The sequence below is a fragment of the Phallusia mammillata genome, chromosome 3, assembly GCF_965637545.1.
Source record: "Phallusia mammillata chromosome 3, kaPhaMamm4.hap1.1, whole genome shotgun sequence".
Classification (NCBI taxonomy): Eukaryota; Metazoa; Chordata; class Ascidiacea; order Phlebobranchia; family Ascidiidae; genus Phallusia; species Phallusia mammillata.
Window position 1 is genome coordinate 9,074,599 of NC_137254.1, and position 12,191 is coordinate 9,086,789.

Genomic DNA, 12,191 nt, shown 5'->3' on the forward strand with positions numbered 1-12,191 from the left:
GAATAATTGCTGAGTCAGCACCATAAACGCATATGCTCTTTTGCGCCACCTACCAGAAGTTCTCAGGTCGGGGGCCAGCCCAAGCTCAGTGTTAGTAGCTCTACCGTGTAGATCAGGGCTACTCAAATAGAGGACCGCGGTCCATATCTGGACCTTTGAGGCGTTGGATGTGGACCTCGGCGGTCTTTTAATTACATACACCAGCATTTGTGAGTTAATCAATTAATCATCGCTATGTAGCAAAATCATCGCTACGCAATTTTTTTGCTATCAAAATCCCGAAAGGTCTGCTTTAGGCCAGTATATTATTATATATTGTTTATGTCTTTTTTATTATAGAGCTACCTCACAAGCGGAATACCTTTGATCAGTTTTGTTAAAATTAAATTCAAGGAACCGAAAATTTCAAAATACCAATAGTATCGATGACCTGGGACGGATCAAAATCGTGCGAGCATATGAAACTGAAAATCGAGGCTGCCATCAAAGTTGCAAATTTATTTTAATGAGTTTTGTGTTCCGTGTATGTACACCAGAACCGAAATTTAACTTCCTGGTATGAATCAAACCCTTATAGGAGGAAAAAAGCCTACGCTCGGCATAATAATAATATAATGTAATATAGAGAGCTAAGAGAGCTCAATACCTTGGATGTAAATATATATATACGTTTAGACAATAAAGCTAATTTTTGTGACAAATATTAACATCATCGTAGCATTGACGAGGCCAGTTATTCGACGGGAGTTCCATTTCCTCTTTCCCGCTAGAAATATCGCAGGGCAATCATATTACTCGGCTAAGAGAAAATCACTTTCCTACTAAGAACATACATAGCTGTAAACGTCCGTATTGGGTCTACAACAAGTTATTGCCTACCTGCCTTGGTTCAAACTCGCCTGTTGAAAGGTAACTAAATTGTTTTACTCATTGGTGCCTGTATATAAAGGGCATTAGAACATGTTTATAATTGTTATAAAGATGTCAAAAGGTTAGAAGTATTTTTAAACATTAAAGTATACAATATTGCAACCGTTTCGCGTATACACCTCTTGTATACTTCAGCATTGCTTATGAAATCAGTTGGAAACAGCAACATGCCATTTATGCGAGGTTCAAAGCTTCAATGACTGTTTGCTTGAAGCGGGGTGAAATGCCAGGTTTCGAAAAAACAAGTCTAAGCAAAGTATGCGGAAATTCGACAAGGAAATGAGCAGAATCGAAAACAAAATGGCAGTTCGATTGCTTTGCGAGTTTCGGTTGATTGTGACTTGGTACAAATTGGCTTATATTCAGTTATATAAGGCCAGGGTTCGTGTCAGTTGTTATGTAGTGCTTAGAGAAGAAGCATGTCGAATGTTTATGAGATTGGAAGCTAGATTTGCCGTAGCAAATACGTATCTCTTTCCGCAGTTTTGTGTGTTTTATCACCTTTGTTGCTCTATGGCAACTTTGTGTATATAAAGCGACTTATAAGGGACATCAAAACGTAGGCAAATTACGATAAAAACTGTTGGAAAAGCTACATATTTGTTAATACCGTGTGCCTGGCAACAACACCCTTTTTATGCGCTCATGAATTATAAACCAGTTTCCGCATTTAAAGTTTATACATAGACACTTAACACTTCTTCGGCGCTTTAAACGTGTTTCCTAACAAGTGGTATGCAGGGATACACAGTCGTGATATATGGAGTATTGCTTCCTACAAGCTCCGCATTGCAAAACATAGCGCTTTTTTTCTTTCATAAATTTACAGCGGATTTTGAAACCAGGCTACCTCAAAAATCAATTTATATCCACAAGTATGTGCACTAAAACGGTTTTCCTAACTTTATATTTTTTCAGTTACTTCTTTAGTCTGTGTTCAAAAGACTCTAAAATGTTACAAAAAATAACGATCCTGATATGCGTTCTCTTCTGTTACGTAAACGCATCCAACGACTGCCCATACAGCTGCAGTGGTGACGTTGTCGATGACGCAACAAACTCAACTGTGACGTGCAAGATCAGAGATGAAAAATGTCCCGGAATGGGTCAATACGGGAAAGCATCTTCGTCTCCGAGCCCCAAGTCTGCGACGGTTGAGGGTTGGTACGTTTACAGTCGAAACGATCGAGACTTCATTGCATTGAACGTGTCGTGGGCACCCGTACGTGACGAATCACTCGAACGCATCCAAGCGTACCGAGTGGAAATTTTCAGACGAAATAACTGGAGCGCGATGAAGACTTTCTATTTCTGCATTGAAAATGCAATAAACAACAGTAACGCTTTGACTTTGTTTAACTATCCGTGCTATGGAAGAAAACAAGAAGAAATTATTCAACCGTGGGATACTTATGACGTCATAGTGACGCCATTGCCGGTTAATGAACACGCATCTGGATCCAACCACCTTGTCATTACAGTCAAGATTCCTGGCTGCGATGATGAACGGATGAGAAACGTTTCAAAATGCGTAGAGCGGAGACAACTGCAGTCAAAAGTAAACCAGTACTTTTGTGCAAATCGCTCTCTAAGTTTGAGTTACAATATTCCGAAGGGACACGGCTCACCTGCTAATCTGCTCCTTGTGGGCTCGCAGGACCCACGAAAGTCTAAAAAGGAGAATTTGACCTCACTGGACATTGCAATGCTGACTGGAAGCTACGAAGCACTTTTCGTGGAGAATTTGCCAATGTCTGAAAATAATTATATTGTCACCGTACCTTTATTATTTGATTTAGAGAGCGCCGTTTTTGAGATCCAAGTTTTCGGGTACAAAGACACGTTGCGTAAAGTCGTGCGTGCAAAGTTTCCAAAAAAGTGTTTTGAAAAAGCTGAAAACCAAACGAAACCAACTTTGGTTACAGAATCTACACCAACAAATGTTTATGACAGCATTTTTTTGATTGTAGGTCTTTGTGTGTTATCAGTTGTCTTGAGTATCAGTTTGGTGATGGCATATTTGCTTGGGAAAAATAAGAAAATGAAATGCTATGAGAAAGAAATTAGAATTATGGATGATAAGAAAGACTCAGAATCGTCATTAATGTAATATGTGCAGAAAATGAATTTGCAAAAATATTTTCCAAACTATTTGTTGCTACCATCAAAACTTTGCCATCGTTTTTAAAAGTATACCTTACATTTTGTGAAAGAAAATATAAAATTACACTCGCCATATGTTTATGTGAAGCCATGTGCTACCATTTTGTTTCGTGCTTTGTATCAAATGTTAAACTTCGGAGTATGTACAACGTAACAATATAAAACTGAACAAATAAATTTGTCTGTGCTGATAAGTCAGTTGCAAAACATAGTTTTTTACTCATATGTAAATAGGCAAAAAACAAATTTGCAGAGATTGTTTCCTCATTGTTACGTCACAAATGCGGATTGCGAAAATAAAAATGTTGCGTCACGTCATTGAAACATGCAGCGCATCACATTGGCCTTATATAACTGAATATAAGCCATTTTGTATCAACTCAAAATCAACAATCGAAAATCATCCAATCGAAAACAAAATGGATCGGAAATCAACTAATCAAAACAAAATGACAGTTTTCGATTCTGCTCATGTCCTTTGTGTCGAAATTTTGCCTAGACTTGTTTTGTCGAAGCCTGGCATTTCCCCCGCTTCAAGCAAACAGTCATTAAAACTTTGCACTCACATAAATGGCATCTTTTATCTATTGGATTTTAGGCAATGCTGAAGTAAACAAAAGGTTATAGGCGAAACGTTTGCAGTAATACAAGCTTTAATTTGTGACAACAACTTAATTTGCCATCTTCATAGAAATTGGAAACAACAGATTTTTGAAACTACTGTTATTTTTCAAAACCAGACCTATTGAAAGCAAAAGCGTCTACTATGATTTAGGTTTACTTTTAAATTTTAATTTCCATGCATTCTTTTAAAAAAAATGAAAAATAAAAATAAATTTAATGAAACGAACTGATAACCAGTGTAAAAATAGCAACTATCGCAAGGAGAGTATTCGTTATACCGTTTACAATGGTTGAGCAAACTTCAATGCCAATCTCAATCAAAGCAACTCGGGCTTCCACACTCATCAATACATCCACATTAAGCGGACTGTCACCATTCTGCTCTAATGTTGCCATGACAAGCTGCAGTAACATCACTCTTGCTGACTGTGAAGATTGCAGCATGGAAGGTGACCCTGGTTATTATATTGGGCCTGCTTATCGTGATGGGAAACGGATTTGTGATTCGATGTCATTTGGCCAACCGCAAAGGATTTACTGGAAACTACAACAGAATTAAAGCTTTTCTTGCCTTGGCTGATTTGCTTTCTGGTGAGTTTTGTTTTTGTTGTGCCAATAACAAAACTCAACTATTTAAATAACAAAACGCATAATTCTAAAGAGAAAGCATCAAAAACTTTTTCTAAAATCATAAGTCAACATTACAAACGTTTGAACGGCTTAGGTCAAATAGGCACTTTTCGACTGGGTTGCTTAGACCTTTTTCTGTTATGTCAAGAGCTGTAATTCAAGATCACCAGTTAAGGTTTCGACTTACAATGATAATAAAAAAAACTTGATTTTCGGACTAAACTCTACACTGGGGCACATTTGAGTCAGAATTTCCGCTTGGTGAACCAAATTCTCTGTCGTTCAAATAGGACCTTTTTTTGAAAAAAATCTAGGTTCGGTCCACTAACACTCTGGTTTCGTAAACTTTATTTTGTTACAGGAATTCAGATTTTATTTGTCACAATCTACAACTTTTCCTGGTCACTGAACTCAACTCCTGATGAACTCAACAAACGACAGCTTCAACTTCGAGGATCGCCTGAAGCAATAGCTGGTGGAATTTTTACCCAACTTGACTTTGTATCCTCGCTCTATCACCTACTATTTCTATGCCACAATCGCTCGGACGCCATCAAGCGTCCGATGGTTTACCATACGCAGGAAGGTCGTTCCGTCACTGTTGGCTTGGTTATCGTCTGGTCTGTTTCACTTCTGGTCTCCATTTTACCTAGTAAGGAAATTAAATGTAGAAATACCACAATGAAATAGTTTGTGCAGCACAATAACTCCTTAGTTTGACATATCTGAAGTTGTGTACTTTTGTTGATTTATTAAGCCAGTACAAATCACTGTTTGTAAACCGGTCATAACATATATAAATTATTCTGAAACCATCTTTAATCATCTAATAAACTCTTTTAACATTTGGCCTGTTGTTTGATATTTTTTAGGTTTCTTGCAATTTGCATTCATTTTCACATACTCTCATACCCTCTTTGTATTAGGATTGACCTGGACAAAATCGAGTGAACCAGCTGCGACCCCCTTTGGTGCCTATACGTAACCCTCGGCTTTGTGATGCCTTTTCTGCTGATGGTAAGATTTAGCTTTCATTTTTGGCTACGTTAGAAAAAGAGACGTAAATATCACATCAGCTTATAAGTTATGGTAATTTGTGTACAAAACACAAGTGCAAAACTAAATATAGTCTATTCATTTTTTCAATTCCAATTGGGTTCTGGGTTGCTAATATAAGGTCTCCTCGGTGGTCATCAAATCTTGGTGGCAGGAAAGAATTAGTTAAAAATTGAAAAAGAGTTCATTTGAATGTAGAACTCTAACTATGTATTGCACTGCTTTATAGGAGGTAGAAAAATTAAATCTGACACGGAGAAACATAAAAAATTGTCGCACTTAATTTTATTGCAAAAAAACATTACCGTAGGTGCAATAGGTGTCGATAAAATGGCGTAAAAACTGCAGAGGTGTAACTTGCCGTACATTTTGCTAGCCAATCCAACACCAACACAGTGGATTATTTGGGGAAAGTCGTTCATCAAGAAAAGCTTAGTTTATTGTTGCGTTCGACAAGCATTAAAAAGGTGTCAGTTGTAGATTAAAGAGCCAAACGTGGCAAAAATCATTTGTATTATAGGTAATTTGTAAAATTGGGTTCCATTTGAGCTACTTTTGACGAGCCTTTGACAATTTGACCTGTCAACACTGTTTAAAACGCAGAGTTGAAAAATTGTGAGTAGAGTTGAAATTAAGAGACAAGAAAATTAAAGCTTTTACATCCAACTCAAAAGCAACAGGTATTGAGGAAATTAAAATTGAACTTTCAAATCATCGTATGGAGCGAAACCATAAATCCTATGATTGATTGATTGTTTGTGATGTCAGAATCATTATTATATCAGTGTAATGTCACTGACGAAATGCAAGCAATGTGCGTTGCGAATTAAGTTTTTCTCTTTTCTCTGTTCCCTCAAAACACAATCTGACGCCAAACTTCCACTACATGATTTATTTCAAAACACTTTCCAGTCTAGGACAATATTTTCATAAAGAAAAAGAAAATAAAGATGATCTTAACTTGACAGGTCACAATTTGTAAGAACAACCAGCTAAAGTAGAAAGCTGCAATACTATCCACTGCGATCAGTACAGAAATTAAACACTGTTATGAGAAACAGAAGTAAATTTTAATGATCGCTGTGTTTAATATTGTACTGTATATATTAACACATAGTTATGTAAAAAATATAAGATGCAATTAAGCAAATAAATCTGTGTTTAAATATGACAATTAGTTCTCAAATTAAGTTTGTTTTCTTTATTCTACACCAGATTTTGTAAAAAAAACGCAGGTCCCCTTGTTCAGCATAACAATTATTAAATAGGAATGAAGTGCTTTGTCTTTACACTTTTTTCCTCATTTTGCTTGACACAGTTGCGAAATCCACAGCCATAAACACGAATGAAATTGGATAAGATCTGTCACATGTTAAACCAGCAACGTTTTTTTTGCAAATTTTGTGAATAATCTCCATAAAAGTTAAAATTCGGCAACAGTTTAAGTGATAAGTTTTATGTTGCATCAGTACAAATAATCATCACCAAAACACAAAATCAAAAAACTCAAACATGAAGTTGATTTATTACAAAAATGTGAATTTGTTTCACAATAATTTTGTTACTGATGAAAAAACAATTAATCACTTGTTTAACATTGCTTTGTTTTGTTGCAAACTACTCTCACTGTTTGAAACGAATTTTTCTCGCTGTTCCTTAGTTAAATCATCTGCTGTTTTGTAAACTTTGTTTGCTTTTTTGAAAAAATTGACTGCTTCTTCAATTCGTGAAGTTTGCCTACAAGCAATCCCAAGATTGTTTAACAAGTGACCGTAGACTAAAAACTTTGAACTTTTTTTCCCGAACTTTTTTTCCATAACTTCAAGTCCGAGTCTTAGTGTTGTTTCCATCGATGCCGAATCCCCGATGTGATCTTGACTCCACGCAATGTGAAACAAACACCAAGCCTCCCATTCACATCGAATTTTTTCGTTTATTTCAAGGTCGCGGATTTGCTGAATCATGTCTCGCATCAGTGGGATCACGTGATAGCGCACGCTTTCTCTGTGTCTTGGCTTCGAAATTAAATCAGAACTTTCCATCAAAAGTTTAATTGTTTCCCGAATTTCCAACGCACATTCCATCACATTTTCCGCTGCAGCGGAGTCGGGATTTTTCTTTGCATAGAAATCTGTTGCAATGATAAAAAACAAAATGGCTTCCAAATACTGGCCGTCATTTCGACGCTTTGTGGCTTCCGCTTCACAGTCTTCTGCAGTGATCCCTAGTTCACCTTCAATTGAGTTTGTAAGTTGTTGTTTTGCTGTTTTTGCTTCATCATACTTTTTTGTTGTTAATAAATCAACATATTTTTGGACGTATTGATTGATGCCCTCCCTTTCATCTAAAAGAAAATAAAAGTGTCGCTTAGATAAAAAAAATCGCCCACTGTGGCTCGGACCCTTATAACTAGAAAGGTGGCTTTGCCTTCATGTTTTTATTATTTTTGAGCTGCATACTCTTTACAGTTTAACCACATACACAATTTTCCATATTTACAACAGGAATACATTTGTTATATAGTTGATTGTTGCAAGCAGAAACATAAAGGGTCCCAAAATGTGAAAAAAAATTAATCGAAGCTTTCGAAGAATTTCACAGGATTTTACCGAAAAGTAAAAACGAGCAGAAAATAATTGACTTAACAAATGCATCAAATTTTCTGGGGAGCGCTTCTACATTGATACTTGTGCCAGAAAACAAGAATACCATTACAAACACTCACAAATTGGCCCAGATGCAATAATTATTCTTAATTTTGTTGCGCAATATGCAATTGGAGGCCTACAAAAACCTACGACTGTGCCGCATCCAAGCGGACATAGTAACCTCGAACGTGTAGCGCGGTATCAGTGATACTTAAAATGCACCAACCAATTAAAGTTTGCAAACTATATGGCCATAGTTTTTACTGTGGTATGTTCAGCCTTTCTAAACTTAACGTTTTTCGGGTCCGATCTTTTTCACAATTACGTGTTTAAAATCCTGCAAAAACAATTATGTGTGTGGATTACGTGGTGTTAATAGTAAATCGATAAATATGGCATAGAGTATATAAAACGGAAATATATAAGCCACCTTTCTAGTTTTTGGAAAGCCATCTTTCTAGTTTTTGGAAAGCCATCTTTCTAGTTTTGCATATGCGTGCATGCAGATAGTTTACAGTAAAATCAGATTAATTTTTTTGATTTACTTTGTAGTTGTGCTTTTTGAGAGAGTCTTAACGAGCTGGTTTAAAAAGTTTTTGTGAACTTGACCTGGCCACACCGCTTGGATTAATCGCTGGTCATATTTTTGGGTGAAAAAAGAAAAAAAATATTCTTGACCAACAGCATCGGACAGTAAATATACAGACAAAAAAACGTTTACCTATATCAGTTGAAGGGGCATTTCTGGTCCCGAATGTATCTAAACACACAATAATTCGTTTAGTATAGCAAGTTACAAACGACATTACGACGTCAACAAAACTCATGTTTTTAATGTATAAGCAGAGTCAAAGGGTAATTTTTACTATTATATCATTTCACAAGCAACATGGTTCAATTTAAGATCGACGTATATTCTAACAAAATGTACACATTTGATGCTCATATATATTTGCCCAGCATCACCGATCAAAACAAGTCTACTTATTTTATTTATAAGTGCACAAAAATAACAACTTACTTATGTCACCGGCGTTCTGGTTAATAATGCTGTTATAAAATACGTTGCCGACAAATTGGCTCTTGACAGAAGGCCCTGCATAACAAACACCAACAGGGACTCAAAAATATGTAAGGTTAAAAATTAAGGATCACTGGTGTAGCCATATTGTACATCGGTGGGACATGTTTCAGTAACATTTCTCAAATCATTTCTCAAAACCACATTACTTTAATATCAAAACAAGTGGCGTTGCATTTCATTGCCAATTATAACACTTAAATGATTAGGAATTTACATCTGATAATGTGGCTTCTATTCTTGTAAAGACAAGAAAAAGACAAATTGACTGAAACCCAAAGATTATTTTCTTAAATTCAATTTAAACTTATTGTCGATTAGTCCTTTCATGTTATTCGTAACCGAATCCCCTGCCCCCCACGGAGGTCGTAACAAGCAGTGCTTACAGTAATGATGAGATGCAAACAGCTATCAAACCATTATTTGCAAGATAAATGTTTCCCTTTAAAAAACAATTATTGGTTAAACATAATTTTTTGCCCGGAACAAAACACGTTACAATGCAATAAAAAATTAGGTAACATTTAAAATGTCATAAACTTGTTTACCTGCAGGTTGCTGAGGTGATGTGCTGGAATGGGGAATTTCTTTCACGAGGCTTCTTTCAGTTCCTGTTTGATTTAAATGCGAAAACAACAACAAATTAAAAACGATTTTGTTTAAATTTGGTTACTTTTGTCACTAAGCAAAGTTTACATAAAATACCATCTTCCAACCCTTTGTTATGTGATAGGGAAAAACAAACATATTGTCTGACTTTTACAAACTCAAGAGCTTTAACGTGAATTTAATTGGTCAAATTAAATGAGTTTTTCAGCTGCTAACAATATGGCCACCCAAATTAAATTTGAGCTAAGATATATTCATTTGTTTTTGTAAATTAATTACAACATCAGTTTCGACAAATATTTACTTTCCAGCAAACTGACATATCTCTTACTTTTTATGCATTACAGCTCGGCAACTCGAAAATACAAAACAGTTTTGCAAGTTTTGCAATTGGATTAAACGAATTCAAAAGTAAAAGATTTCCACACATATCGTATAACTGCATGTCCCCCAAATTATAATGTTGATTGACAGTTCAAGAGCGATACAAAGCGTGCATGACAACAAATGAGTTCTTTGCCAACACCAAGATTTTCAAAACCGGTCGTAAACTGTCATCACACCTGCATTAATCGTTTTGTTCGACTTGTTTCTTATTGGTTTACCTGCAGGTTGCTGTGGTGATGTGCTGCTAATATGAACGATTTCCTCTCGTGGTGTAGTGGGGCGTTCCTCATCACCTTGTCTGATTGGATCTAAGCAAAATTTTTTGAGACGTGTCACACGAAATTTGGTTGTGCAATTTAAATCCAATATTGGTGCCAACATAAGTATAGTATACAATGGCAAAAGTCCAATGTTTTATGTGAAAAAAGAAAATAATGGATTTTTATTTAATCACACTTGTCAAAAAAAAAACTTGTCGGCCAGAATGTAACTGTCCACATAATTGTATCTGATACCTGGTTGCTGTAACCTGCTACTGGTGGGAATTTCCCCTTGTTGAGAAGTAGGAAGTGTTTGCTCTTTTGCGCTCGCTGGTGGCTCGCCCAACCGATCCCTTGTGCCGTCAGGTGTAGTATCGGGCACTATAAATTTAAACAGTTGATTTTATTTAACTTTTGTTTCTGATATTAAGTATGCGAGGTTTACCTTCAAATCGTCCAGCCCGAGTCGAAAAGTAATAAAGAGGAACCCGCTGACTCTCGTTGGTGGATTGTTGCTTGACAACCATTTCTCTGGCAATGCTTGCTACTTGAGAAAATAGGTTTTCAGAGTTTTGCTTTTCCAAGATATTTTTTAATTCTTCGCTTATTTTAGTCATTGTGGGACGTTTTGTGGGATTTTGATCCCAGCATCGCTTCATCAGTAGTTGGAGTTGCTCTGCGATTTTTCTGTCTTCACCGACCAAAGTTTGTATCCAATCCTGTATTTCTTGACAGTCCGGTCGTTTTTTTTCTACCTCGATTTTTTGTAGTAACAACCTCTGGTCTTCTTGTGTCAGTCGTGGATAAGGAGCTTTCCGAGCGAGAGTCAAAAACATTATCATTCCAAAAGAGTAAATGTCATGTTCCTTTCTGGGTGTCATGGTTGGGTCTTTCAGTTTTTCCGGAGCGGTGTAGTAGGGAGTGTATTGGGGACTTTCTTTCTTGGTGCGTGCCAAAGGATTCACAGTTGCCGAAGTACTGTAAGTTGCCAGTTCGGCGGCCCCGAAGTCAATTATTTTACATCGGAGCTCTTCAGTAAGCATAATGTTGTCGGATTTCAAGTCCTGGTGAATTAAACGTTTGTCGGGTAAATTATGACAGAAAGCCATTGCTGATGATGTTTGGGATAAGAACCGGACGCGAACAGCAAGGCCCAGTTCTTTGGATGTATCGAGTAGTAACTCTTTCAAGTTACCGCCCTTGCAGTATTCCATTACAATTCCCATTGCGGAATGCCATTTGACGTAACCAAAAATCCGTACGACATTTTCATGATCTGCTTTCAGCAAGTGTTCAATTTCTTCTTTAATTCTAAGGAAATCGGTTTGATAAATGTGATTGTGATAAAATGCATCACCAGACAATACTAATATATTCTGGCTTTGATGCTTTTATATGAAAACAACTTTATTACTTACGCTTTTTCAAGCCGCGCCTTTTCCTGTGGTCCACCAGTGATGGCGAAAACTTTAATGGCAACTTCTTGCTGTAGACCTTCGTGGTAACCAATTATAACATCCCCGAAACCTCCCGAACCGGCCTCGTACGATTCAAGGTTACACGTGATATCATCACTGGCAATTTCTTGCAACTGCAACATTAAAAAAAATTAGCTATCCAACGTGTTCAGTCATTCTTCAAAAAAACTTTGTTGCAAAAAAGAAACTTTGTTGTTACAAAAAATACTGCAAAGTTTGTAAATCATCACATTTTTACTTACTTTTTTTGTTGAAGGCATGGTGAAAGTTAATTACAGTTAAATATTTTTTTTACTTTGCTGCCAACAACAAAACATAAGTTATA

General features: G+C 36.4%; 2 protein-coding genes across 2 annotated transcripts; both read right to left on the reverse strand.

Moving 5' to 3' along the window:
- Nucleotides 1-6,986: 6,986 nt before the first annotated feature.
- On the reverse strand, nt 6,987-11,082 carry LOC145219447 (uncharacterized). Its single transcript, XM_080086810.1, has 7 exons — nt 10,834-11,082; nt 10,644-10,769; nt 10,347-10,436; nt 9,681-9,743; nt 9,073-9,147; nt 8,773-8,811; nt 6,987-7,747 (listed from the first exon to the last, which is right to left on the reverse strand). Exons 1-7 carry the CDS (start codon nt 11,045-11,047, stop codon nt 6,987-6,989), a joined length of 1,368 nt encoding a protein of 455 aa, XP_079942936.1. The 5' UTR covers nt 11,048-11,082.
- On the reverse strand, nt 11,082-12,126 carry LOC145219448 (receptor-interacting serine/threonine-protein kinase 1-like). Its single transcript, XM_080086812.1, has 4 exons — nt 12,109-12,126; nt 11,807-11,979; nt 11,166-11,699; nt 11,082-11,115 (listed from the first exon to the last, which is right to left on the reverse strand). Exons 1-4 carry the CDS (start codon nt 12,124-12,126, stop codon nt 11,082-11,084), a joined length of 759 nt encoding a protein of 252 aa, XP_079942938.1.
- Between the last annotated feature and the right edge of the window lie 65 nt (nt 12,127-12,191).